General features: G+C 53.5%; 2 protein-coding genes across 5 annotated transcripts; both read left to right on the top strand.

The window, feature by feature from the left end:
* Positions 1-53: 53 nt before the first annotated feature.
* Positions 54-7,671, top strand: B9D2 (B9 domain containing 2). 3 transcript variants are annotated; one of them, XM_019980155.2, is made up of 4 exons: positions 54-274; positions 718-809; positions 4,270-4,395; positions 7,070-7,671. In XM_019980155.2, exons 2-4 carry the CDS (start codon positions 722-724, stop codon positions 7,381-7,383), a joined length of 528 nt encoding a protein of 175 aa, XP_019835714.1. In that variant the 5' UTR covers positions 54-274; positions 718-721; the 3' UTR covers positions 7,384-7,671. The 3 variants fall into 3 exon arrangements, with proteins under 3 accessions (XP_019835714.1, XP_019835715.1, XP_019835713.1); XM_019980156.2 differs by having other exon boundaries at positions 55-219; XM_019980154.2 differs by having other exon boundaries at positions 55-284.
* A 607-nt stretch (positions 7,672-8,278) lies between these two features.
* TGFB1 (transforming growth factor beta 1) lies at positions 8,279-23,671 on the top strand. Of its 2 annotated transcripts, none has more exons than XM_070771073.1 (7): positions 8,279-9,524; positions 12,726-12,886; positions 14,083-14,200; positions 16,331-16,408; positions 16,565-16,715; positions 22,482-22,635; positions 23,340-23,671. In XM_070771073.1, exons 1-7 carry the CDS (start codon positions 9,170-9,172, stop codon positions 23,496-23,498), a joined length of 1,176 nt encoding a protein of 391 aa, XP_070627174.1. In that variant the 5' UTR covers positions 8,279-9,169; the 3' UTR covers positions 23,499-23,671. The 2 variants fall into 2 exon arrangements, with proteins under 2 accessions (XP_070627174.1, XP_070627175.1); XM_070771074.1 differs by having other exon boundaries at positions 8,280-9,524; positions 16,568-16,715.
* The last annotated feature ends 3,754 nt before the right edge of the window (positions 23,672-27,425 follow it).

Genomic DNA, 27,425 nt, shown 5'->3' with positions numbered 1-27,425 from the left:
ATAGTCCCGCCCCCAAAATGCCGCTAGGGCCAATTAGCAACCCGGAGGGCGGGTGCAAGGCCAGGGGAGGAGGCTGCCGTTGCCCCAGCAACAACCTGGGAGGCAGGAGGCGGGCGCGGTCTCGGAGAGATCTGCGCCTCAGCTCTCTCGCTGCCAGGAAGGTCCTAGGAGAGGCGTGAGCCAGACCTGCGAAGTCAGCACCTGCGGAGAGAGGGACAGGTTAGGCCCATGAACTCCAATCCCCGCCAGCGTTCTCGCCTCTCCTAACCGTTAGGTACTTTGAGGTAGGAATAACGCATGCGCGAACTCACAGGCGGAGCTAAGGCGCCCAGCGACGCATGCGCCTCATGGACTTGGCGGGGGGGGGGGGGCGGAAATCTGACGTGGGAGGCGGAGTTTTGTGTTGTGGGCGGAGCCATTGGGCCCCCTGGGGCGGGACTTTCCGCGGCGTTGAGCCTAGGAAGAAGTTATTTTAGAGGCAGCCAGAGTTACGCGCCAGCTCCTTGGAGAGTCCGTTACTCGCCCCTCATTTTTCTGAGACTCTCCTGGAGAGGCAGTTAGTATCGTGGTTGAAACCGCAACCTCAGTGGTTTGACGAAACTAGCTTGGAATCCCACGTATTGCTCCTTACTTGGTGGGCCTCAGTCTTCCTATCTATTAGGTGGAGATAATTGTACACTTTTCTCATAAGGCTGTGATTATATTTTCCCCTTTCAGGGCAATGGCTGAGGTGCACGTGATCGGACAGATCATGGGGGCCACCGGTTTCTCGGAAAGTAGCCTGTTCTGCAAGTGGGGCGTCCACACAGGTATTCCCCGACATGGTTCATTTCCCCACCGAAACCTCTCAGTCTAGCTGCTCCACCTTCTTTCCTTGACCCCTTGGCTCAGTCCCTGGTCCTCAGCTTCTGTCAGTTCTCAGGACTCCTACCCCAACCACATTCTGTTCATGCGAGTCTCAGGCTCCCTTCTTATCCCTTCCCATCCCACCTCTGGGAACTCTTGAGTTCTAGTCTCTCAATACACGTTCCCTGAGGGCTTCCCATGGTGGTGCTAGTGGTAAAGAACCCGCCTGCCAATGCAAGAGACATCAGAGACATGGGTTTGATCCCTGGGTCTGGAAGATCCCCTTAAGGAGGGCATGGCAACCCACTCCAGTATTCTTGCCTGGAGAATCCCATGGACAGAGGAGCCTGGTAGGCTACAGTCCATAGGGTCACAAAGAGTCGGACACGACTGAAGTGACTTAGCACACACAGCAAGGATATAGGCTTGACACACCCACCTACTCCCAACACACACTCCCAATCCTCAAAACATTTAACAGCCCTAACAACACTATTTGGCTTTCATTCACTGTCTTAGAGGTACCTTGGGTGACTCCCCCATCTTAATTCTTTGCTTCACCATCTCCGTTTATTGAGTTCTTAAGGTGAACGGAAGTTTCCATCTTGGAATTAAGAGGAGAGACCACCCTCCTGTATTCATATTTCTCTGTGAAAACGTAGAAACCTGGTTCTGATCGTCATCCAAGTCCATCCACATAAGCCCAAGAGGGACCTTGGAGGTCCCAGTTTTCATGCCTTTCCATCAGAGGCGGTAGAGGGTGGTGGTTAGTGTGATAGAGCCACGGGTCACCAAGTCTGGGCTCAAATACAAACTCCCTTACCTATTAATTGGGAGTCTTCGGACTTGACCTTTTTGAGCCTGTTCCCTTGTCTGAAAATGAAGCTAATAGCATCTAAGAGGCAGCAGAGTACTGATAGGTTAAGAGCAGAGACTGCCTAGATTCAAAACCAGCTCCTGTTTATTAATTATGTGACCTTGGGCACTTGTCTTTGCCTTGATTTCCCTGTCTGTACAATGGGAATAATAACACTATTTACCTCATGGGGTTGTTATGAGGACTACATGAATATCAACAGCCCTTAGAAGAGGACCTGGATTTGTAAGTCCTTGTAAGTACTTGCCTGGATTGTGTAACAGCTGGATGGGCTCTTGTTTCTAAGCCTGGGATATGTTGTCTAGCAGAGATACATGTCCATGAAATGAGTGTGGCCATTGTCATCGTTTTAGGTCCAGAGTCCTTTGTGATTTCACTGGTGGATAGACTAGTCGCTGAGATTCCCTGGGAAGTTGGGATCCTCCAGTTGAGTGAAAAAGACAAGCCTGGAATCAACTCGGTTTCCAGCGCCCTACCACTCATCTGTTCTGTGACCCTGGGCAAGCGCTGTTCCCTCTCAGAGCCTCAGTTTCCTGGTCCGTAAAATGGGACTATTTGTCCTTCATAGCAGCATCAGGAAGTCTTGTATGTGAGAATCCTGACTCAGGGTCTGTTGCTTTCCTCACTTGGCCCAGAAGGGAGCAGTAACCAACATGATTTTTATTATTTCAGGGGGGCTCTTCGCCAGGGAGGAGAGGCTCTCTCTTCTCGAGAGAGAGCCGAGGGGCAGTCAGATAAGGGGTTTGGTCTCTGCTATCAGTCAGAACTCTATTTGAGGAACTTCCCTGGTGGTTAAGACTCCACACTTCCACTGCAGGGGACACCGGTTCGATCCCTGGTCGAGAAACTAAGATACCCGCATGCTTCAAGGCACGGTCAAAAACAAATAACAAACAAACCAGAAACAAAACAGAGCTCCATTTGAATTAGCTCCACTGTGGGATTTGGTCTGCTTCGGTCCTGCTGTAGGCCCAGCGTGGAGAACAGTGCTTAGCACAGAGAAGGTATTCAGTAAAGGTTTGTGGAATGAATGGCCAAGTGCCATTCCTTCTCAGAGTCTGTTTCTTTACCTGTAAGATGAGGATTGTATTAGCCCCCACCTCCTAGGATCATTTCTTTGTCCAGCAAACACGTATCGAGCACCTTCTGTGTATCAAGATCTGGGTTTGCGATCCTAGGGATCCAGTACTTTATGAGATCCGTGCTCTCTTGGGGCTCACAGTAGGGGAGACAGAGAATAAATAAACAGATAAAGACATGAGTCCAATGACTACAGATCGTGTACTAGGTCCTAGGAAGAGATGAGCTGAGAGATGATGTGAGAGGGATTGATTAGTTTGGGGATAGGAGGGTGAGAGAGAAGACCTCTGTGAAAATAGCACTTGAGCTGATCCCTGAAGTATGAAAAAAAAAAGTCTGGGGACATCCAGGAGCAGGATTTTCTAGGCAAAAGGAACAGCCAGTGCAAAGGCCCTGAAGAGTGGAACAAAAATAGAACCAGTGAGGCCAGAGAGTGGTGAGGAATGAGGAAAGTGATGAGAGATGAGCTCAGGAAGGTGGTGGGTGGGGGTGGGGAGGGGGCAGGGCACAGGCCAGGCCTTGCAGGGCCTGTGGGCTATGGAGGAGAATCTGTAAGCAGGGGGTGGGGTGGGGATTAAGAGTCCCAGAAGGCGGATTAAATGAATTCATTACTAGAGCGCTTAGCACAGCGTCTGGCATTTGGTAAGCACTCAGTGCATTTTTGCTGTGACTGTCACCCTCGGTAGGATTGCTATTACGATGCACCTTTCACGATATGCTCTGTGCTTTTGTTCATGAAGGACACCCTTGGCCCCATCTTGGCCCTCGGACTAGGGCCTCTAAATGTGGAATGAGAATAGTAATATAATAAAGTGATACCCGGAGAAGGCAATGGCACCCCACTCCAGCACTCTTGCCTGGAAAATCCCATGGATGGAGGAGCCTGGTAGGCTGCAGTCCATGGGGTCACTAAGAGTCTGACAAGACTGAGCGACTTCACTTTCACTTTTCACTTTCATGCATTGGAGAAGGAAATGGCAACCCACTCCAGTATTCTTGCCTGGAGAATCCCAGGGACAGGAGAGCCTGGTGGGCTGCTGTCTATGGGGTTGCACCGAGTTGGACACGACTGAAGTGACTTAGTAGCGGCAGCGGCAGCAAAGGGATGCCCAACACTTATTCAGCAGGCACTATGCCATGGACACTTCTTAGTGCTTCGTGTGTATTAATTCATTTAATCATCTCACAAACCTGTGAGGGATGCATTATTATTATACCCACCTTACAGATGGGAAGACGGAGGCAGAGAAAGTAACAAGCCCAAGGTTGTTTAGGCAGGAAGAAATAGTGCCAGGATTTAAATCTAGACATTTGGCTCCAGAATCTACACTTTGCAACCCTTGACCACCACCCACCCCCAGTTCCAGGGAGAAAGGGGGTCCTGCAGCCACAGTGGGATCCCCTTCCTGAGGACTGTCTCCTACCCCTCGCCCTGACCTCATCCATGTCCCGGCTCTCACTTGCAGGGGCAGCATGGAAGCTCCTGTCAGGCGTGCGGGAGGGCCAAACACAGGTGGACACCCCCCAGATAGGGGACATGGCCTACTGGTCCCACCCCATCGACCTGCACTTCGCCACCAAAGGCCTTCAAGGTGGGTTCCCAGCCTGGGCCTCAGGCTAGACTAACTGGAGGTGGGTTAGCGGCACCCCCATGCTACCAGAACCGGAACCACCAAGTGCTGGCCCTGCTTCCTGTGCCTTTGGGTCCCTTTCCTGACCAGACTTGCCCTGGAGAGGCTGAGCTGAAACCTCCCCAGGCCAGCTCTAGAGTTTGTTAGAACCAGGGCAGAGGCCAGGGTGAAGGGGGCAAGGTCAAGGGGCATGTGGGGGGAGAGAGACGTGGCTTTCACAGAGACAAAGCAAGAGAATCTTCCATCAGAAGGAAGCTGGGAGGCACTTCCTGGAGGTCCAGGGGTTAAGATGCTGTGCTTCCAATGCAGGGGGCCTGGGTTTGATCCCTGGTAGGGGAACTAAGGTCCCACACAATACTTGGCTCAGCCAAAAGAAGAAAAAAGGAGGAAGCTGGGAGAGGGTTATGAGAGAGACAGAGGTGAAGGCTAGTGGCTGTTCTGCAAGCAGGGCTTTTCTGCTGCTCAGAGGGTAAATGAATATGTGAGAGAGGAGGGGTATCAGAAAACCTTTTCTGGAGGAATATTTGTGTCATTAGAAAGGAGTAGATTCCAGGAAATGATCTAGATAAATATGCCATATATTTCTATCATATAAATAATAGTTACTGAGTACCTGCCCTGTGTCAGAGGGGGCCAAGGAGATGTCAGTGATGAGACAGCCCCTGCTAGCCCAGCTCTGTTCCCACACAGATCATCTCTAGGGAGAGAAAGAGCTACCCTGAGTGGCAACTCGGAGTGGGCAGGCCTGGATGAGGGATCCTGAAGGACTCTGGGAGCCCAGAGGAGGTGCCTTACTCTGCTGGGGAGTTCAAGGAGGGCTTCCCGGAGGAGGGGGAATGTTTAGCTTTGCTGTGAAGAGTCAGTAGGAGCCATTAAAATGGAAAGATGGAAGAGGGTTCTAGGCAGAAAGCCATGTGTGGAAGGGTCAAGGGGGAAGGTGAGTCAGGTATTTGGAGGATGGAGGGTGAGCAGGGAGACTACAAGGGGTGATGTGGCAGGGGACAGGGAACAGGCCCTGCAGGATCTTCAATGCCAGGCCACAGAGTGGAGGCCATATCTGGGGAGCCAGAGCAGGTGATTGACAAGTCAGATTTTGCTTTTAAAAGATCCCTCTGGGGACTTCACTGGTGGTCCAGGGGTTGAGGATCCACCTTCCAATGCAGGGGAGATAGGTTCAATCCCTGGTCAGGGAACTAAGATCTCACATGCTGTGGGGCAGCTGGGTCCACGTGACTACTGAGCCTGTGGGCTCTCGAGCCCTAGTGCCGCAACAGAAATCCCATGTGCCACAACTGAGACTTGATGCAGCCAAACAAACAAACAAAAAAAAGATTGCAATTAAAAAAAAAAAAAAAAAGATCCCTCTGGCTGCCTCATGGGTGCCGGATTGGAAGGTGAGGCAGGCACAGTTCTTTCAGCTCTTAAGGATCCCAAATACCCTTGCCGTTTCTTTTCTCATTCTATTAGGAAATCCCATTAGCTCCACCTTTGGAATGCATCCTGAATGTCATCACTCCCCCGACCCCCATCACCTCTCACTCTGCTGTTACCATAGAGTCTTTACTGAGGTGTCCCTCCTGTGAACACCTAAGTCAGGCCACATTCCTCCTCTGCTTAGGACCCTCTGTGGTCCCCACATCACTCAAGGTAAAAGGCAAAGCCTTACCATGGAAGGACAGGGCCCTGCTTGATCTGGTTCTGTCTCCCCTTCCCCATCTGCTCCAGCCACATCAGTCCCACCAGGCAGCTCCCACCTCAGGGCCTTTGCACTAGCTGTCCCTGTGCTGGGAGCACTCTTTCCTAGATAGCCATATAGCCCCCAGTCTCTTCCCTCCGTTAGGCATTCCCTCCGATGTCACCTTCTCAGTAAATTTTTTCTTGATCACCGCCTTCTAAAACTGCATGCCTACTCCCACCCTACCCAGCTTATTTTTCTCCAGGGCAGTTATCACCATCTGACATACCCTATAATTTGCGTATTTACTGTGTTGGTTGTCTAAGATGTCAGCTGCACAAGGGCAGAAATTTTTGTCTGCCCTGTTCACTGCTGTATCCCCAGCTTCTAGAACAGGGCCAAGCTCAGAGAGACTCAGAAAGGAGGGTGAAATGGGGCTGGATCTCCCAAGCACTTTGCCTATAGGGTGAGGAGCTGAACTGTATCTTGAGTGAGGAACTGGGAAATCTATGGAAAGGGGAGAAAGATGCTTCCAGCTGCCAGGTGAAAGATGAGAAGGCAAGAAAGAAGGCCCTGAGGCCAGGAAAGAGGACAGGGTGTGGCCATGGGGAGGGAAGGAAGGAGGCATCCAGGACAAGGCCCAACACCCTCACCTGGGGACTGGGCTCCCCAGAGGTGGGGACACAGAGGAGGAGGCCAACAGAGAATTCAACAGAGGCCAGACCTCACGGGTCTAGAATGTTGAGGTTGGACTTTATACTGAGAGCATTAGGGAATCATGGAAGGGTTTTGAGCAGAGGAAGAACCTGGGTTCAGAAAGATCCCTTTGGCTGCTCTGTGGTAGTCCAGAGGAGGAGGGTGGGGCAGAAACCTGGCAGGGAAGCACTGGGCCTGGGTTCTTCAGGAGCAAGAGGCTGGGCTGTCCCCCTTTACCTTTCCTCCCTCCCTCCTATCCTGCAGGCTGGCCCCGGCTCCATCTCCAGGTGTGGTCCCAGGACAGCTTCGGCCGCTGCCAGCTTGCAGGCTATGGCTTTTGCCATGTGCCCAGCAGTCCAGGCACCCACCAGCTGGACTGCCCCACGTGGCGACCCCTGGGCAGCTGGCGAGAGCAGCTGGCGAGGGCCTTCGTGGGTGGTGGGCCTCAGCTGCTGCACGGAGATGCCATCTACAGTGGGGCTGACCGCTATCGCCTGCACACCACCTCCGGGGGCACCGTGCACCTTGAGCTGAGCCTGCTGCTGCGCCACTTTGATCGCTATGGGGTTGAATGTTGAAGGAGCCTATAAGGATGGCTGGCCCCCAGCCATATCTTGGGACACCCCATAAGGGACAGGATGGTGCAGTGGTCAGAAGTATGGGCTTTGGAGACTGTATGCCTTGACCCAGCCAAGGCTGGTGCAGCTTCTAACCTGACTAGCGCCTCAAGCCCAGTGGCTGCCGCTCCCAGTTCCAGTTTTCCCATCTGTAAAATGGGGGCAGCAGGTGTGTTGGGCTCACAGGGGTTGGGTGCAGAGAAGCTGCTGGCACATGGAAGGGCTCAATAAAGGTGTGGTGCTTTTCAAGTGTGGGTGCTTTTTTGACCTTCATCTGTCAGACGTGGGCCAGGGGTGGGGGGATTCCTCCTACTGTTACCCTCCTCCTCAAGCCCCCTTCCCTTGCCCTCTGCCTCAGCGTCTGACCCCCTTCCCCACTCTGGGTGATGCTCTTAAGGGCCCCCACTCCTTGGGGGTTCCCCCTGCCCCGTGCCCCTTTCCCCAGTGGCTCCTTAGCTTCTGGCTCACCCTCTTCCCCTCTGCCCCGGTTTCCCACTCTCCACTCGAGGCGGTCCACCTCCGAGCCCCTGTATCCTGCGTCCCCATTCTCTTAGCCTTGCGCGCTACGTAGGTCTTTATGCTCGCTGACCCCCGGCCCAGTCCTCAAAGCCACACGCATCACTGCCGCCCGCTTCGGTGGCGCTCGCCGCCAGGAGGCAGCACCCTGTTGGTGGGGCGGAGCCGGGTGTCCGCCCCCTCCCCCCGGGCTTAAGGGACCCCCCTTGGAGCCCGCCCACGCAAGATGCGGACCGTGGCCCGGCCCCCCCCCCCCGTGCCCTCCCCCTGAGGGCCGCCCCCGCCCCGCGCGCTTCCTGGGTGGGGCCGGGGCGGCTTCAAAAACCCCCGCCGCCCCTGCCGGTCCCAGCTGCCGCCGCCCTTCGCGCCCCAGGCCGTCCCACCTCCCTCCTCCCGCCGCGGATCCGCCAGACAGCGAGGCCCCCGGCCGGGGGCAGGGGGGACGCCCCCTCCGGGGCACCCCCCGGGCTCGGAGCCGCCCGCGGGGCCGAAGAGCAGCCCGAGGCCCCAGAGTCTGAGACGAGCCGCCGCCCCCGCCGCCGCCGCCGCCGCCGCCGCCACTGCGGGGAGGAGGGGGAGGAGGAGCGGGAGGAGGGACGAGCTGGTTGGGAGAAGAGGAAAAAAAGTTTTGAGACTTTTCCGCTGCCTCTGGGAGCCGAAGGCGCGGGGACCGCAACGCGCAGCGCTGCTCCGCGAGGCAGGACCTGAGGACCCCAGACAGCAGCAGCCCCCGCCACCACCTCGGACGCTTGCTCCCTCCCTGCCGCCTATACGGCATTCCCCAGGCACCCCCATTCCGGACCAGCCATCAGGAACCGCAAACCCGACTCCCGCGAAGACTTGACCCCAGATTTTGGGCGCACCCCCTTGCACGGCCCCCCAACTCCCCAGCCTCTCTCCTGAGCCCCCGCGCATCCGAGGACCCTTCTCCGGGATCCGGGATCTCTCTCAGACTTGCCTCAGCTTTCCTATTCAAGATCACCCATCTCTAGTACCAGAGCTCACCCATCTCGGTTTTTTTCCGTGGGATACCGAGAACCCACCCATCAGAGCCTCCCCTCCAGCTCTGCTCCGTTCTCCCTGAAGGCCTCAACTCTCCCCGCAAACAGACCCTCCTACCTTTTCCTCGGGAGACCCCCACCCACCCCAGCCCCTGTAGGGGCGGGGCCTCCCTCTTCCCACCCCAGCCCAGCTCGCGCTCTCGGCTGTGCCGGGGGGCGCCGCCTCCCCCATGCCGCCCTCGGGGCTGCGGCTGCTGCCGCTGCTGCTGCCGCTGCTGTGGCTACTAATGCTGACGCCTGGCCGGCCGGTCGCCGGACTGTCCACCTGCAAGACCATCGACATGGAGCTGGTGAAGCGGAAGCGCATCGAGGCCATCCGCGGCCAGATTTTGTCCAAGCTTCGGCTCGCCAGCCCCCCGAGCCAGGGGGATGTGCCACCCGGCCCGCTGCCCGAGGCCATACTGGCCCTTTACAACAGTACCCGCGACCGGGTGGCCGGGGAAAGTGCCGAAACGGAGCCTGAGCCAGAGGCGGACTACTACGCCAAGGAGGTCACCCGCGTGCTAATGGTGGAATACGGCAACAGTGAGCTCGCACGGGCAGGGGACCCTGGAGGGGAGCCCCCAGGGGGCGCCGGAGTGCAGGGGTCACGGGGAGGAAACTGCTGGTAGAGGAAACTGGCTGGAGGAAGAGAACCCCCGGGGGCGCCGGGAACGTGTCGGGGGGAGGGGTCCCAAAGAGATAGCGCTGAGCTCCCTAACCCCAAGGTATCTGGTCTTGAATAAGAGATAGTGAGCGAAGTGGACCGCTTTTAGAGGGCGACGGGATCATGCGAGATCGTGTGGGGAGTCCCTTAGAGTGAGAGAAGCGAAGCCATTCGAAAAAGACTTCCCCTTGCAGGGTGCTCGAGAATGCAGGGGGTCGTGGGAGCGGGGCTGCAGAGAGGGATCTCGCTTTGGGAGAAACTAGCACCCCGGCATTTGGAAAAGGAGAGGTAGTGGGGAAAGCTGACTCAGAGTTCAGGGGCCATGAGGCAGGAAGATTCAAGGACAGAAAAACAGAAACGAATCCCAGAGGGGTGCCAGGAAAGTAGAGAGAGTGGACCCGCATGCACAGGACGCGAAGAACACGCGAGATTGGAGGAGGGCTTAGAAGGAGAGGGTGATAAATGTGAGGTCGGAAAGGGACGCGAGGTTGTAGGGTGCGGGAAACTAGCGGGAGAGAAGCGGTGACCCTAGGATGTGCCCAGGGGGTGGGGGCGGGGGGTGTCCAGAATGCGCCGGGAGGTGCTTTTAATATTTCCCACAAGGACTGTAAGAGGATGAAACCCAGAGAAAGAAGCGCGCGCTCCCAGGAAACCTACAATACTGGGTCGTGGGAAGGGGTTTACAGAACGGGAGGATAAGCGTGGGAAAGGTGGACCTGGAATGGGGTAGAGGAGCGACGGATGGTGTCATGCTGGGAGCAGCGGGGCCCGCCACCCTCCCGCCGCTGGCTGGAAGGAAGAGGGCTGAGTGAGGAGTCGTAGTAGGGAGAGAGCTGGGTGAATGCGACTCTGCGAGACCCCGGGGAAAGACCGAGCTTGTAGGGGTTGGAGAAGCCCCACGTGGGTGCCACGCGCGGGTGTGGGGGAGGAGCCTGCGCTTCCGGAAGGAACAGGAGGACCCCGCGGAGTTCTGCGGAGAGCCTAGACCCCAAGCTCCTAGTTCCTCTCTGCGAGGCTGGGGAAACCCCAGCGTCCGGCTGCCTAGCCCTCCCTTCCCTTTCCTTCTTGTGCCTCGGGGTTGGGGGCGGAGGGTTACGGGGCGGGGATCGCGCGCTGAGCCTGGGGCGAGACGAGGCAGGTCCGGTCCCCGCCCTCGCGACGGCGGCGACTCCCGCCCTCTTCACCCCTAGCTCAGGGCGGGGCTACCCTGGGCCCGCCCTGTCGGCGCCCGCGCGGGTACCCAGGCGTCCGGCTGGGCCCCGAGGCTCGGGGGCGAACCCCGCCCCCCGCTCTTAGTTTCCCTCGTGGGCAGTAGACGTGTGCGTCTCTGGCCCATTTGGGCGCCCAGTTGCGGCTTCAGTCAGATGACATCCCTACAGCCTACCCACCCACATCTCCGTCTCACCTTTTCCGTCGACGCTTCACCTTCGTTGGAGAGGTTTTTCCAATGCTGACACCTTCAGTTGCTCTTCAGCCCTCTTCTGCCTCCATCTCGCTCCCAAACCCTCCGTCTGTCTTCCCGTTTGACTTCTGCCTTTCTGTCTCTCCCGCATCCGTGTAACTCTGACCCTCTCTGGGTCTCCTAGTTTCTCTCTCCATCTCTTCCCTTTTTCTCTCTTTTTCTCCTCAATATCCTACTTCCATCTCTCACTCTGACCCTTCTTGCTCCCTCTATCGCTCTTCCTCCCTGTCTCCTGGGCCTGGGCTCTGCCCTTCCGTTTGGGTCGGCTGAGTAACTCTTGGGCCAAGATAGAGCTTATTCGTGAGGGAAAGGGGCCAGCCCGGCAAGAGACGGGAGGAGCAGGGGGAAGGAGGCGCTCAAGAGGGTCTTCCTCTGTCTTTTCTCAACATGTCTCCACCATTTCCATGCCCCCACTGCAGAGGCCTAACGAAACTGCTCCAGTTGATCATGGCCTGCCCCCCTCATTCCCAGTCCCCAATTTTTCCTGAACTGGGAGTCTTCTTAATTTTGTTTCCCTTCCCCCACCCCTGAAGCCATCCTTATCTAGAGTGAACTTTACTTTCTCTAGCCAGTTAAGGGAGGAAATACTACAAATAATAACAAAAATAATGTCACATTAGCAGGGAGGGAGCATAGCCTAGGGATTAAGAGCATAGGCTCTGACCAGACTGGCCAAGTTTGAATCCCCACCCCACACTGTAGTTTCCTGGCTGTGTTGCTTAGGGGCAAATTGTTTCCTCTCTTTGCCCATCTATAAAATGGGTATACTAATAGAATCTTTCTCATGGGGTTGTTGAACACACATTAAAGTAACCACTGTATGCAGACTCTGTGCGACATACTTTATCTGCATCATCTCATCTATTTCACACTGTCATCCTGTCATCAGTCCTTGGCTTATAGGTGAGAATCTGGCAAGAGAGACGAATTCATCTGCCCAAAGTTCCACTGCGCTTCAGTTAGGAGAGCCTGGGTTGGGAGGCAGAGAACTTGATGTCAAGTAGATTTAACAGCTCCAAGAGGGAATGTGACTTGCCCAAGGTCACAGAAGGCAGCAAAGGCATAGTCTGATCCAAGTGCCCTTTATCTCTCTGCTTCAACATAACTTGCATTTGAGGCTCCCGGTGGTGGGGAGGCCTGAGCAAGCAGAGCAGCCCCACCCCCAAGCCAGCTTTGTACTGAGGGGCCACTTCCTACCTGATGAGAGGGTTAGGATAGGACCCTGTTTAAAGAGCTAGAGGAATTTCCCTGGTGGTCCAGTGGCTAAGACTCCCAAGTTCCCAATGCAGGGGACCCAGGTTCCATCCCTGGTCAGGGAACTAGATCTCACATGCTGCAACGAAGTGTTCGCATGCTGCAACTAAAGACCCCACATTGCACGAAGCCCGAAGATCCCACACGACAACTAAGACCCTGCACAGCCAAATAAATAAATATTTAAAATAATAATAAAGAGGTGGAAACAAACTCAGAGAGGAGAAGCTAGTTACCTAAGGTCACACAGCTAAAAAGTGTCAGGGTCGGAGTCCAACCCAGAGTTCTTCGATTTGGGGTACACTAGCTCCCCTGCCCTTGCCAAACACTGACAGCCCCCCTACCCTCGACTCTTTCTGCCTAGAAATCTATGACAAAATGAAGTCTAGCTCGCACAGCATATATATGTTCTTCAACACGTCCGAGCTCCGGGAAGCGGTGCCCGAACCTGTGTTGCTCTCTCGGGCAGAGCTGCGCCTGCTGAGGCTCAAGTTAAAAGTGGAGCAGCACGTGGAGCTGTACCAGGTGGGGGCAAGGGTCCCGGAAAGTGGCCTGGGCTAGGGTGGTCCCAGGACGGCCGCAAGGCTGGTGGCTGCAGGGTCCACATGGACTAACCCTGAAAGATGAGGGAGCACAGAGTGTGGAGTCTCCTAGAGCCCTAGAATGTTAAATGCTTAGCAGCTGGAATCTTTGGAGCTGGACTCTGAAAACTCAGGACAAGGAAAGTTGGAATCTTTGAAAAGTTGGAGACTTTCAAAATGCCCTGTGCCCACCCAGTAGCCACTAGCCACATATGGCCATTTAAGTGGATTAAAATTAAATAGAAGAAAGAATTCAGTTTCTCAGTCTCACTGGCCATAGTTCAAGTGGCTCGTAGTCACATGGAGTGAGTGGCTGCTATTTTGGACACCACCGATAAAGCCCATTTGCATCGTCACAGAAAGTTCTCTTGGATAGCTCTGTTCTAGAAGAGTCTCCAGGAAGAGTCCAAAAAATCTGGATTTTCTCGAAGGCTATGTGACCTAGAAGCCCTGTCAAATGGAGTGTTAGATTCAGTGGTAGATGTTAGACTCTTACGACGAGGAAGCTTTGATACTAACTGCTCGGAATCTAGAGAACTCGGCTTTATGCTGCCAGTTCCCAGGGCGTCATTCCTCGTGGATGTCAGGCATCTGCAACGTCTAGGTTTCTGGCACGTCGGACTCCTGGGTTTGTTGAACTTGAATCTCATAAAACTTTTCGAGTTCATAGAATGTGTAATTCTTGGGGTGCCACCAAGTGCTGGAGTTATGGAATGACTTCGAACATAACTTCTAGAAAGCGATAGACTCTAAGAATTCAGAGCTGTATCGTCATTGACCTCTGTGATGTCAGTAGGAGAATTTTAGCCTCATGAGCTGTCCAAGCTGAAAGGAACTGGGCATTTCACCAGTGAGGAAACTGAGGCCAAAAAAGAGAAAGGAATTTTCCACAGCCATGGCGGGATCAAGGGTGGAGGCTGAAATGCCTAGGTGCCTTGACCCCTGGCCTGGAGTTCTCTGTCCCCTGTCATGGAGTTGGGTGGTTTCTGTGAAGCCCCTCAGTGTGGATGTCTGGGAGGGGGACTGATGGACTGTGTGGAGACCCGTTTTGGGGAGCAGATGGAGTGAGAGGTGCAAGGTACATGGGTGTTTGTGGCAGCCTCTACCCACTATCTCACTCCCCAATTCTTCATCCCCCAGAAATATAGCAACAATTCCTGGCGCTACCTCAGCAACCGGCTGCTCGCCCCCAGCGACTCACCGGAGTGGCTGTCCTTTGACGTCACTGGAGTTGTGCGGCAGTGGCTGACCCGCAGAGGTGAGGACCACTTGTCTGCCCCACCTCTGTTTTGTAACCCATTTTTTGTCCTGGGACCACCCTGCCTAGCACCCCCCGCCCTGTGTTGGTGCCAAAGAGCCCAGACCTGGCCCTCCTCCCAGACACTCACACCTGAGTGATTAATGGCTAATCCATTCTTGAGCACATGCGTTGTGCTGGGTGATGCTGGAGACACAGAAGTGACGAAAACAGCTTCATCCTGACCTTCGGGAAGCTCCTGTTCCACTGCTGGGGTTGGGGGACTTGGGGAAAGACCTGAAAACCAGGTAGTAATGTCCCAGTGTGGGCAGGGTTGGGATGGGGAGCCCAGGGGAGGTGCCTGATGCAGCCTGGGAGGTCAGGGAGGGCTTCCTGGAGGAGGGGATATTGGAGCTGTGTCGGAGGGATTCATGGGGCCAGCCTGGGAAAGGAGGGAGGGGCAAGAGTGTTCAAAGCAGAGGGATAGGCTGTGCAGAGGCCTCGAGTCTAGGGAAAGCCTGACACACCTGTTCTGTCTGGAAGAGGACCATCTGTCCTGTCATGTTGAAGGCCCCAGTGCTCACATCTCCCTTCCTAGTCTCCCTCTCATTCATTCCTTCACTGGGGTAAATGCTAGTAGGTTCCTGCTCTCTGGCTGGCCCTGTGTTGGTAGGGTGGGGGAAACACAGTGGTAACCATGACAACCTCTAGGCCTGCCCTCATGGGACCTGCACTCACTTCTAGATACCCAGGAAATCTTTCCCAAAGCCCTAGCAGGCCATGATGGCCAGGGTGAGCAGGGCCGGGATGGGGGAGGCATAAGTGCTATAGGAGCCCAGAGTGGGCACCCTAACCCCTCTGAGGGGATCCAAGAGAGCTTTCTGGGTGAGAATGATTGTGTTGAGACTCATGGAAGAGGTGATGGTTTGACCAGAGGAAAGGATGGGAGTTCGGGGGCAGGTGCATACTGGGACGAGTGTCCTGAGCTGACTGCTGAGTCCAGAGCACCTGATACAGGGTCCCACACAATAGTGGGTGCTTAGGGAAGCATTCATTCAGCCATTCATTCAAAAAACCTTTCTTCTGGGATGTATGTATACATTCAGCTGATTCACTTTGCTGTACAGCAGAAACTAACACAGCATTGTACAGCAACTACACTCCGATAAAAGTTAATCTAAAAAATAAGAACAACTGATAAATACTGCTATGATTATTAGATATACATATTCTTTCAAAAGGGCTTCCCTGGTGACTCAGATGGTAAAGAATCCGCCTGCAATGCAGGAGACTAGGTTCAATCCCTGGGTTGTGAAGATGCCCTGGAAAAGAGAACGGCTACCTACTCTAGTATTCTTGCCTGGAGAATCCCATGGACAGAGGAGCCTGGTGAGCTACAGTCCATAGGGTCCCAGAGTTGGACACAACTGAGTGACTAACTACTTTTTAATATACAAAAGTAACGGGTTTTATTAACATTTTTTGAACTATTCTTTCAAAAAAATGTTAATAAAACCCGTTACTTTTGTATATTAAAAAAAAAAGAAGTAAAACCTTTCTTCTGCACCTGCCTTGGGACAGGAGCCTAGGTCCTTGCATCCCATCCCAGCCCTGCCTGTGGGCCTTGGCTTCCTCATCTGTAAAATGGGGAACTTTGGTGAGGATTAAAGGAAATAACGCACAAAGAGTGTTTAGAACAGGGTCTGGCACCCAGCGCACTCAGGAGATGTTTGTTTTTAAGACGGAGGGCCAGGCCCAGCAGGGAACAAGAAAACAAGGTTTCCTGCCCCCGTAGTATCCTGCTCGCCACTGAAAACAATGAGGGAAATAAATAGCCAAAGACAAATGTTAGAGCTACAGAGGTCAGTGCTTTGGAGAAAAAAACGTGTTGTCACAGTCGGGGGAGGGGCTGTGTCCTGGAGGGCCTCCTGGAGGAGGTGGCCTCAGCGCTGAGACCTGGAGGAGGAGAAGGAGGCTGCAAGGCCAAGAACTGGAGTGAGAGGGTGCAGTGAGGGGTCAGGCAAGGGAAGGGGCAGGAAAGAGATCCCCCCATACCCCAAGGGTTTGCGACTTCCTTCCTCTCCTGCCCACCCCCGCAGGGATGGGTGAGCCGCCCCCCTCATGCTGGCTTCCCTCTCCCCACTCCCACAGAGGAAATAGAGGGCTTTCGCCTCAGTGCCCACTGTTCCTGTGACAGTAAAGATAACACGCTTCAAGTGGACATTAACGGTGAGGCCCCCTCCCTGCCCCCCACCCCCGCCGACGCCCGGCAGTGATGTGTGTCTGTGTGTGTGTGTCCTCCCCTGCCCATCCTCATCATTCATCCATCTGAGTGTGTGTGTGTATTCCCAATCCTCCCCACCCCCCTGACTCCCAAAACCAAAGCAGGGTTCAGTTCCGGCCGCCGGGGTGACCTCGCCACCATTCACGGCATGAACCGGCCCTTCCTGCTCCTCATGGCCACCCCTCTGGAGAGGGCCCAGCACCTGCACAGCTCCCGCCACCGCCGAGCCCTGGACACCAACTACTGCTTCAGGTGAACCTTGCAGCCTCCTGGGCTGGGGGCGTCCTCGCCATCCACTGAGCGGCCACCACAGGTTGGGCATGTGGCTGGTGCTCTGCTTGGGCTAGCGTCTCCTTCAGCCTGGAGGGTTCAGGGCATGAGGTCCGAGCCTGGGATGCTGGAGTGTGTGCAAACTAGGAGTCCTTGGATGTTGAGATCAGGCGGGTCTCTTGCTGGTTGGTTGGCATCGGAGATTTATTAGAATGTGGAACACTGAACATGTGGGACTTCAGTATTGGAAGGTCTCCGTGTTAGATTTCTGTACTGTGGGCAGATTGGGGTTTGAAAACGTTGGGATTCTAGGATATTTGAATTTGGTATTAATTATTGAAATCAAAGAATGTTGGATTCAAGGACTGTTGGGTTCTTAGAAGTTGGGAATTCAGAACTGGAAGATTGCCCATGATGGGTACCATTGACAGACTGGACTCTCCCATTTTGGCAGGTTGGAGTGCTTGAATATTAGGTCCAGAATTGGTGGAATCCTGTGTTGAACTTTTAGCCTCCAAAAATGTTGGAGTCGGTGAAAGCCAGAATACTGGCACCTTAGAATGTTGGGACTCAGTCTTATTTATTTATTCTTGATTGCACTGAATCCTCACTGCTGCTCGCGCTTTCTTCAGTTGAGGAGGCGTCTCTTGTTGAGGAGCATGGGCTCTAGGTGCTCTGTCTCCAGTAGTTGCGGCTTGCGCATATGGGATCTTCCCTGACCTGGGATCAAACCCATGTCCCCTGCATTGGCAGGTGGATTCTTAACCACTGGACCACCAGGGAAGTCCCAGTGCTAGAGTCTTGTTAGAATCTTGGAAGCCTGTGATCTTAGAAAGTGGCAGCTTGAACCTCTTGGGAGATGGGCTCAGAACTGTGGAATGTTGGAATGCAGTTTTAAAATATTGGAATTCAAGAATACCAAGATCAAAAAAAAAAACAGAATGCCAAGATCCTCGAGAGTGGGGATGTGGGAATTCTAGAAAGTTGGAAAGCTGTTGCTGTGTTAGAATCTTGAGATGCCAGTATGTTGCAGTCTAAGAAAACTGAGAAGTTGTAGTCTTGGAATTTTGAAATTCAGAGTTAGAATATGGCAAATTTAGAATGATAATCCGACCTTGGCCCGTCTCTGCTAAGTACTTTGATGGTGCCTTTGGTTTTTGTTGCATGCACTTCTCCTGTTGGAAAGTCAGCTCTGTTTCCAAGATCCTTCATCACCAGATCCTACCCTCTGCCCAACAAACCTATGAACGAATGGATAGATTAAAATCTGAGTGCCAGCCTGCTATAACATTAAGAGAAAGGCAGCCAGCCATGTGAGTGACACAGTGTCACTTAGGAAGTCTTGCCAAAAAATCAAACCTGAAGCCCATCAATAATGGTAGGTCCAAGTCCCAATTTTCCAGAAATATAAGGACAGAGAAACATGTTAAACAGCCACCATGGGCATGCAGTCCGCAACATCTAGATTGTGGGAAACCTGACCCAGTTTCTTCAACAAATACGATACAAAGGGATGAAATAGAGAGATGGGTTTATATAGATTTTTAAAAGAATCTTAAAAGATGTATCAACCAATAGCCCTGTATAGACTTTACTTGAGTCTTTATGTATGCAGACTGTTTTTACAATTTTATTTACTTATTTGCTTTTTGGCCTTGCTTCACGGTTTCCAGGATCTTAACCTGACCAGGGATCAAACCCATGTCTCCTGCATTGGAAGCATGGAGTCCTAACCACTGGACCACCAGGGAATTCCCCAAACTTTTTTTTTTTTTAAAGATATTGGGACTTCCCTGGTAGTCCAGTGTTTAAGACTCTGTGCTTCCAATGCAGAGGATGTGGGTTTGATCCCTTGTCAGGAAACTTAAGATCCCACATGCTACATGGTATGGCTAAAAAATAGATAAATAAAATAATTAAAAAGATACTTATGAGACAGTTGGGGAAGTATGAACTCTGACTAGATATTTGATGGTATCAAGGAATTACTGTTAATTTTTTGTGTGATGCTCTAAAGTAGTCTAGATTTCCTTGGAGATAGAAATATTTATGGATGAAATAATATGATGGATGACGTGGGTTTCAAAATCATTTGTCAAAGGAGAGAAAGTGGATACGGGTAGAAATACAGTGAAACTGACCATGACTTGATGTTTGCTGGAGCTGGATGGTAGAGACACAGCAGTTAAATGTAAGATTCTCTGCTTTTGTGTATGTCCCATGCCTGTGCTGTGCTCAGTCGTGTCTGACTCTTTGCGACCCCGTGGACTGTAGCCCGCCAGACTCTTCTGTCCATGGAATTTTCCAGGCAAGACTACTGGAGTGGGTTGGTGTATGTCCGAGACTTTCTGCAATAAAAAGTTATTCTTAGCTTAACCACTATCTCCACTGGGAAGCCTCTGTGACCCTTTCCCCAACATCCAGGGTTAGAGAGTAGCTCAGGGTCACCTGGAGGGCTTGTTAAATGTGGCCTGCTGTCTCCCAGCCATCCCCATCCCCCAGTTTCTGATTCAGTGCATCTGGGGTGGGGCCTGAGAACTTGCATCTCCCACAAGTTCCCAGGCGATGCTGCTGCCGCTACTCCAGGAACCCCACGTGGAGAGCAGTTGAGTTGAGTAACGGAATCACACACTGCGAATCAGAGGATCTCAGCACCCCAGCAGAGCTGGACCAGAAATGATAGATTTTACTGGACAGTGGTTCTTCCCCTTTTGTGAATCTAACACCTTTTTGAGAAGCTGAAAGCCAGGAACCTTTTCCCCCCAGAATATGTCTATACATACACACATATCTGGGCTTCCCTGGTAGCTTATCGATAAGGAATCCGCCTGCAATGCAGGAGCTACAGGAAACAAATGTTTGATCTTTGAGTCGGGAAGATCCTTCAGAGGAGGAAATGGCAACCCGTTCTACTATTCTTGCCTGGAGAATCCCATGGACAGAGGAGCCTGGCAGACTACAGTCCAGGGGGTCACAGAAGAGTCAGACATGACTTAGCAACTAAACCACAACAACACACATCTGTGTGCATGGTTTAGAGAGCTCAGAACCCTCCCTGAGCCTGTCCATGGACTTCCTGATGTCTCCTCGGCCTTTAACAATAGCTTATTTGATCTAACGTTCCCTGCGTCTTTGTACAGATGAAGGAACTGAGGCCTAACCAGACTGAGGAGGGACCAGGCTGAGCTCACAGGAATTTCAGTTTCCTGACTTCCTTCTTGAGGTCCTGTGGCTCTTGGAAAGGCCTTGTCTTGCCCTGGGAGAGCCTGTGGCATCGCCTCCTCACGCTCTGCTTGAGCTGACATGGTTGGGCTGGGCAAATGAAGTCAGAGGCCTCTGGCCCTGAGCTCTACCACCTACAGCCTACATTTGAACAGACAACATCCCCCTTTCTCTAAGGCTCAGTTTATTCCTCCTTCAAATGGGAATAATAGTATAAGACCTGCCTTGGAACTTCCCTGGTGGTCCAATGGCTAAGACTCCACACACCCAATGCAGGGGGCCTGGGTTCGATCTCTGGTCAGGGAACTAAGATCTTCATATGGCAACCAAAGAATTCACCTGTTGCTGCAAAGACCTGGCACAGCCAAATACATATTAAAAAAAAAAAAAAAAAAGACCTGCCTTGTAGGAAATTCTGTATTGATTTTTAAATAGGAAAATACATGTACATGGACCAAACCTAGAAAGGATATTCAAAGACTCTCCAGTTCTGACCCTTCAGTCCCCCTCCAAACAGACTTTTATTATATTCGTGCAGGCTTTTCTCTAGTTGCAGTGTGTGGGTTTCTCACTGCAGTGGCTTCTCTTGTTGCAGAGCACGGGCTCTAGAGTGCAGGGACTACAGTAGTTGCAGCACATGGGCTCTAGAGCACAGGCTCAATAGTTGTGGCACAAGGGTTTACTTACTCCACAGCACATGGGGTCTTCCCAGACAAGGGATCAAACCCCTGTCTCCTTCATTGCAAGGCAGATTCTTTACCACTGAGCCACCAGGGAAGCCCGAGGACTGACTTTTGCATCTGAGCCTGGGACAGAGATCATGAGTACATGGCAGTCGTCTTACCCACCACCACTCTCTGATGTGCTTCTGAAAAATGTAACATTGACCAGTTAATTTATACAGCCAACACTTGTATACACTTGTATACAGCCAACACACGGCAGGTGCTGGGGACTGTTATGGGCAGTGGGGACACCTTTAGGGACAAAATAGACAAAAAGTCCTGTCCTCAGAGGAAGACAGGAAATGAACAGATGAACAAATCAATCTCTAATAAAAGAGCAGGTGGCAGTAAGTTCTAAGAAGGAATATAAATCCAAGGAAGAGGAAAGAAAGAAATCGTTGTGATGATTTGTTTTTCCTAGTCTGATTTAAACTTTTTATTATGGAAACATTTAAATGTATAACCAAGATGGTAAAATGAACCCCCATACACTCTCATCTAGATCAACAGACATTAAGATTTGCCCCCTTTCATTTGCAGACATTTTTATATTTCCTTGCAGAACTGAAATGCCGTCATTACGCTAAATGGAATTAACTATCTTTTTTTTTTTTCCGCTGTGCCTCATGGCATGTGAGATCTTTCCTGACCAGGGATCGAACCCATGCCCCCTACGTTGGAAGCACAGGGTCTTTACCAATGGACTGCCCAGAAAGTCCCTAGGAATTAACAATTTTTTAGATTGGTGTTTTGGATAATCATCCAGGAAGGTCTCTGAGGCAATGACGTCATTTGTTTAACTGATATTTATTGAGCACCTACTGCATGCCAGGCAGTGTTGTAGGAGGGAAGACTCCCCAAAGTGAAGGATGTTTGAGCACATGTATAAATGGAGTGAAGAAAGAGAGCCAGAGAGGGTATCTGTGGGAATAGCAAGCCAGGCAGAAGGAACAGCACGTGCAAAGGTCCTGGACTGGGACTCAGGAACAGCAAGGATGCTAAAGTGGCCAGAGGACAGTGAGAGAGGGGGAGTGGGGAGGGAGTTGAGATCAGCTAGATCTGGTGGCTCCTTGAGCTTGTGGCGAGGACTTGGGCATTGGGCTTGTTCAGAGCAGAGGGGCAACATGATAGTCTCTAGTATGTGGCCCCAGAAGGTAGGGATTTGTCTGTTTCATTTGTACTGAGTCCGCAGTAGACCCCAGCCCAACACACAGTAGTTGAGTAAACATTTGTTGGACACTTAGAACATATCAGTACACATGGACCTGCACTGTGCTGTTTATGTCGCAGTGTATAGATGTAGTTTGATCTGTGTAGCTGTCCCCTGTGGACAGTCATTTGGCTTCTTTAGGCTTGGTTTTTTTTTTTTTTTGGCTGCACTGTGCAGCATGCAACGTGGAACTTCCTTGCCCAGGGATCGAATCCATGCACCCTACAGTGGAAGCTTGGAGTCTTTTTTTGTTTGCTTGTTTTTTGTTTCTTTTTTTGTTGTATTGAAGCTTGGAGTCTTAACTACTGGATGCCTCCTGGAAACTCCTCATTTGGTGCCTTACAGGTGTGTTTTGAGCGCTGCCTGAGATAACGCTTATGAGGATGCTCTTAGTGCAGTGCTGGACTAGAGGAAGTGCTTTATCAGTGTAAGCGATGATCACTACTATTACTGCTGTTACTACCACAGAGGGTGCAAGGGAGACCAAGTTGGATACCATGCTGGAGGGCAACCAGGGTGAAACACACACACTCCAGGGGAGGAGGGGCAGCCTTCTGCTCTCCTGACAGTGTTTTTCCCTCCTGCCTGCAGCTCCACAGAAAAGAACTGCTGTGTTCGTCAGCTCTACATTGACTTCCGGAAGGACCTGGGCTGGAAGTGGATTCATGAACCCAAGGGGTACCACGCCAATTTCTGCCTGGGGCCCTGCCCTTACATCTGGAGCCTGGATACACAGTACAGCAAGGTGCGTCTGGAGCCCGACACCCCCTGCTCCCCAGCTGGGGGTGGGATGGGGGTAGCAGAAACCGAGTGAGGAGAGGGAGAAAGAGAAGTCAAATCAGATGAATTGGCAAGATGGTAGTCAGAAATACAGGGGAGAGGAAGGTTGGAGGGGAGGTGATAATGGGATGGGAGAAAAGCTCGAGGCAGGGTCTGCAAAGTTAGAGACTCAAGGGAGTGGGAGACAGAGATATGGGGAGACCTAGTGGTAAAGAACCCACCTCCCAGTGCAGGAGACATAAGAGACAGATGTGGGTTCAATCCCTGGGTCAGGAAGATCCCCTGGAGAAGGAAATGGCGGCCCACTCCAGTATTTTTGCCTGGGAAACCCCATGGACAGAGGAGTCTGGCAGGCTACAGTCCATGGGGTCACAGAGTCGGACACGGCTAAAATGACTTAATCCCAACTTGGGCGAGGGAAGAGGTGGGGAGATGGAAGGAGAAAGAAAAGGAGACAGAATGAGAGAGAAAAAGGTAGGAGGGTAGAGAATTTGGAAGATGGAAGGAGAAAGACAGTGAGATACAAGCCAAGAGTGGAACATGGGGAGAGGCAGAGAACCAGAAAGACACGGAATGAGATAAGAGAGAGGCAGATGGGGAGAGAGGCTGGCAGGGTGGCGGCATCCTCCCCACGACCCCCGACCCTGACCCCGCGCACCCGCCCCGCAGGTCCTGGCCCTGTACAACCAGCACAACCCGGGCGCTTCGGCGGCGCCGTGCTGCGTGCCTCAGGCGCTGGAGCCCCTGCCCATCGTGTACTACGTGGGCCGCAAGCCCAAGGTGGAGCAGTTGTCCAACATGATCGTGCGCTCCTGCAAGTGCAGCTGAGGCCCCGTCCCACCCCAACAGCCCCCGCCCCGTAGGCCCCGCCCACCCGGCAGGCCCGGCCCCGCCCCCGCCCGCCTCACCAGGACTGTATTTAAGGACACAGCACCACCCCCACCCCCCCCCACCCCACTCCCATCAAGCCCACCTGGGGTCCATTAAAGGTGGCGAGAGGATTGGGTCTCTGTGTCGTTGGGCGCGTCACGGCGTTCTCCCTTCTGACTTCTCTTACCCCCCTCCCTCCCCTCCATCTGCCGCCTCCTGTCTTTGTCCACCATTCATTTGCCCCTCTTCACACACAAACTTCCTTTGCGCTTGTTATGTTCCTTACTCCTAATGAACATTTAGATTTATTTATTGTTAGGTTTCTTGATTGAGCACCTTGGACCCTATTTTAAGTGTCTTATAGTAATTAACTTTTTAAACCACCATAACAAAGCTCTGAGATAAAGAGATTGATAATACCCACTTTAAGAAAACCGAAGCCCAGAGAGGTTAAGGAATTGTTCCTGCCCACCAACAACCTACTTTCTGGGGAGGAGACAGACATAGTAGCGTTGTGCAAAAATAGGAAAGCAGGATGGGCTAGAGATGGCTTTGGGGAGGAGGGAAGGCTTCTTGGAGGAGGTGGCATTTGGGACTTAAAGGAAGCCAACATGGCAGTTTGGGGGAGGATGGGGGAGGGTGTTCTTGGTAGGACAAAAGCAAAGGCCTGGAAGTGAAGATGAACTTGGGGTGAGCTACACAGGAAAGAGGCCAGTGCGGTTAGGAGGGAGGGGCACAGGGAAGGGTGTTAAGATCTGAGTCAGAAAGCAACACTCACAGGCCAGAGAGTAATAAAAACAATTCTCCACGCTAGGTATGGAGCTTCTAGCTCAGGGCATTCTCCCCACAGCTCAAGAAAGCAGGGGTTGGCAAACTATCTCCGGAGGCAAATTCTGACGGGCTGCCTATTTCTGTAAATAGAGTTTTACTGGACCACAGCCATGGTCGTTCCCTACTGTACTGTCTGTGGCTGTTTTAGTGCTACAAGGGCACAGTTGAGTAACAACTGTGCAAAGTCAAAAACCTTTACTATCTGACCCTTGATAGGAAAAGCCTGACAACTCCTGCTACAGGGACCATTTGCTCCCCATTCCACAGATGGGAATACTGAGGCACAGAGAGGTTAAGTGACTTGTTAAGGTCACACAGCTAGCAAATGGCAAAGCTGGGATTCGAATCCGGGCAGCTGGAGTTGAGGGTTTATGCACACGACTTCTGCACTGGTCCCACCTTCCAGACCCCAATCAAGGAACCTGTGAGAACCTGTTCTCTGAGGGAGGCAGGCACCATGACAGGGTTTTGAACAGAAGAGGGATGTGATTTGACCTGCTCAGAGGTTCCTTCTGGCTGATGGGTGAGAGCAGACTGAAGGGGGATGAGGGTGAGTGCAGGGAGACTGATTGTCCAGGAGAGAAATGACAGCACCTTGAGCTGGGGTGGGTTTCCCTTTGCTCTGTTTGTTCCCATCTGCTGGGGTCTTGCTGGTGAACTCTCCCCTGCTTCCTCTTTCTCTGGCCTCTGTTTCCCCTCTTCCTCCCTGGTTTCAGTTCCTGTCTCTCCCTTGCCCTTCTCCTTAACCTGTTTGGCTCAGTGACCCCCCCTGGGGGAGGATGGTGTGAGTGCTGAGCTTCCTTTGTTGGGGGCGGGGGCGGGGGCGGGGGACAGCGGCTCTAGGTCAGGATGTATGAGTCCCAGCATCTGCCTCCTCCAGCCCAGACCAGCGGTAGACATGTGGTCACTCCTCTTGCCCCAGGTCTGGGAGCCATAAAGGGCCGGGCGTGAGATGGGGGACCAGAGGAGGTCTCTGTTCAAGGAAGTGTCACCATTGTTAGCAGCCTCTGGTGTGGAGGTGCCGGCAAGGACGCGAGGATAGAAGAGTAGTCACTGCAGCCCCACGAGGATGTGGCATATGTATGCACACATTCACATTTACACAGAGGTTCAGATACGGGTAAAGGTCCCACAGCGTCCCGGTCGCCTGAGTGCCACAATGGACACGCACACAAACACCTGCGGGACCCACGAGGCATTGGCTGGGAGACCTGGTGCCAGTGTGACACACTGCCCCATTCCATGCACACAGTCCAGGCTTGGAGTTCCGCTGGGACACACCATAAGCAGAGACTTCAACGGGGACACGGCAAGACGCAGTGACCCAAGTTTTTCCTGTGGGGTCCTGGTCACAACCACCGCACAGCAGACAGAGAGGAAGAGGAGTGTCACGCACACACTCCTCGCAGCATCCGAGCAGGTCAGGAAATGAAACGAGACTCCGGTTGCGACCCACCAGCAGTTACACAAACATCCTCCAAGGGGTCACCGTCACCCACAGGCACAGCGTGCACGCACACGGCCTGACACGTCACGGCCCCACCCAGGCGCGTCCCACACACGGAGACCTGACACGTCAGGACCGCGCAGACTGCCGGCCGGGCGGGCGGTCGCGCCGCTGCTCGGCCTGACAGCTGCCGCTCCACACGCTCAGCCCGGGGAGTCCCCCCACGGCCCTCCGATGGCGGCCGCCCCGTCATACCCAGACGCGCTGTCACACCCCGGGGCCCAGACGGAGAGTCCCCCACACCCAGACACACCCCCGGGGCCGCGGCCCTCACACGCCCGGCTCGCGCCTGGGCCCGGGACAAGTCCCGGCCGCGCACCGGGCCGCGCGCTCCCGCGGCCTCCGAGCCCCGGCCCCGCCCCCGGGCCACACCCCGCCCACCTGCCCGGGCGCCGGGGGCAGGGAAAGCCGCGGGCTCAGCACCTTCCGGGCCGCGGGGGCGGCCCCCGGGCGGCCGCTCCCGCACCGGGCCCCCGCGGGGAGGCCGGGCTCGGTCAGGACCTCGCAGGACCGGCCCCCAGCCAGCCGCAGAGGCGAACCCGGGGGTTCGGGGGGGGCCCGCCGCTCCCCTCCCCCGCCTCCGCGGGCAGCCGGGGCGGGGAGGGAAGTCGTGGGGGGAGCCTGGGTTCCGGCTGGAGCCCCAGCTTCCCGTCCGGCCCCCACGGGGCAGGAAGCAGGGCCGAGGGAGGCCAGCCCAGGCCTTCCTGCCCCCTCCCCCAGACGTGCCTGGGACCTGGGACGGGGTCAGCGAGAGAGGGAGAAAGGGAGGGGGGCGGTGAGGCAGAGGGAAAGCAAATCCCCTTCTGCCTCGATCTCTGGACATCCAGTGTGTTGGTGTCTTTCGTGTTTTTAATGTGAATTTGTGTGTGTGTGTGTGACTGTGCTGCATTCGTGGCGTTTGCACCTGCTTTGTGTTTCTGCTGTACAAGCCGGTGTGCACTCTGGTTTCTGTGTCGTGACACCATGTGACTCGGTTTGTGTGTGTAAATTTGTTGTGTACCTGGGGTGTGTTATTTCTCTGGATTCTTTTCTCAACACCCTTGCTCTTCTCTAGGTGTAAATTTATACATTCTTAGCTTAAGTTTGAGTAGAAGTGTGTTTATGGTCTGTGAGAAAAGTGTGTTTCCAGGAGGTATAGTGTGTGTGTGGTGTTTCCTACTCAGGCTGTTTTCAGTATGTGTGTGTAACAGTTCCCAGTGTGTCTGTGGGCCAGCGGCTTCTGGGTTACATTGTTTCGTGATCAGTGTGTGTTGCTGGTATTCTGAGCATGTTTGTGTCTGTGGGGTGTGTCTGCCACATGCTTGCTGTCCTCGCGGTGTGTGTGCGTGTCCGTCTCCGGGACCGGTGTTCTCAGCCTCTGTGGTGTCTGTGAGCAGGTGGTGTCTGCATTGTGTCCCCACATGTGGGCTGATGACTTCAGTGTGTGAGCAGCTGCGTGGGTCTCTCTCTATTTTGTGCTGTCGCTTTGGAGTTTTCAGTGGAGTGTGTGCTCACGTTCACGGGCAGCTGCCTGTGCAGGGCTGCATTTGTGCTCTGGTGTCTCCAGG

This window comes from Bos indicus, chromosome 18 (assembly GCF_029378745.1).
Source record: "Bos indicus isolate NIAB-ARS_2022 breed Sahiwal x Tharparkar chromosome 18, NIAB-ARS_B.indTharparkar_mat_pri_1.0, whole genome shotgun sequence".
Taxonomy (NCBI): domain Eukaryota; kingdom Metazoa; phylum Chordata; class Mammalia; order Artiodactyla; family Bovidae; genus Bos; species Bos indicus.
Note: the sequence above shows the minus strand (reverse complement) of the source record. Positions and strands in the feature narration are given on the sequence as shown.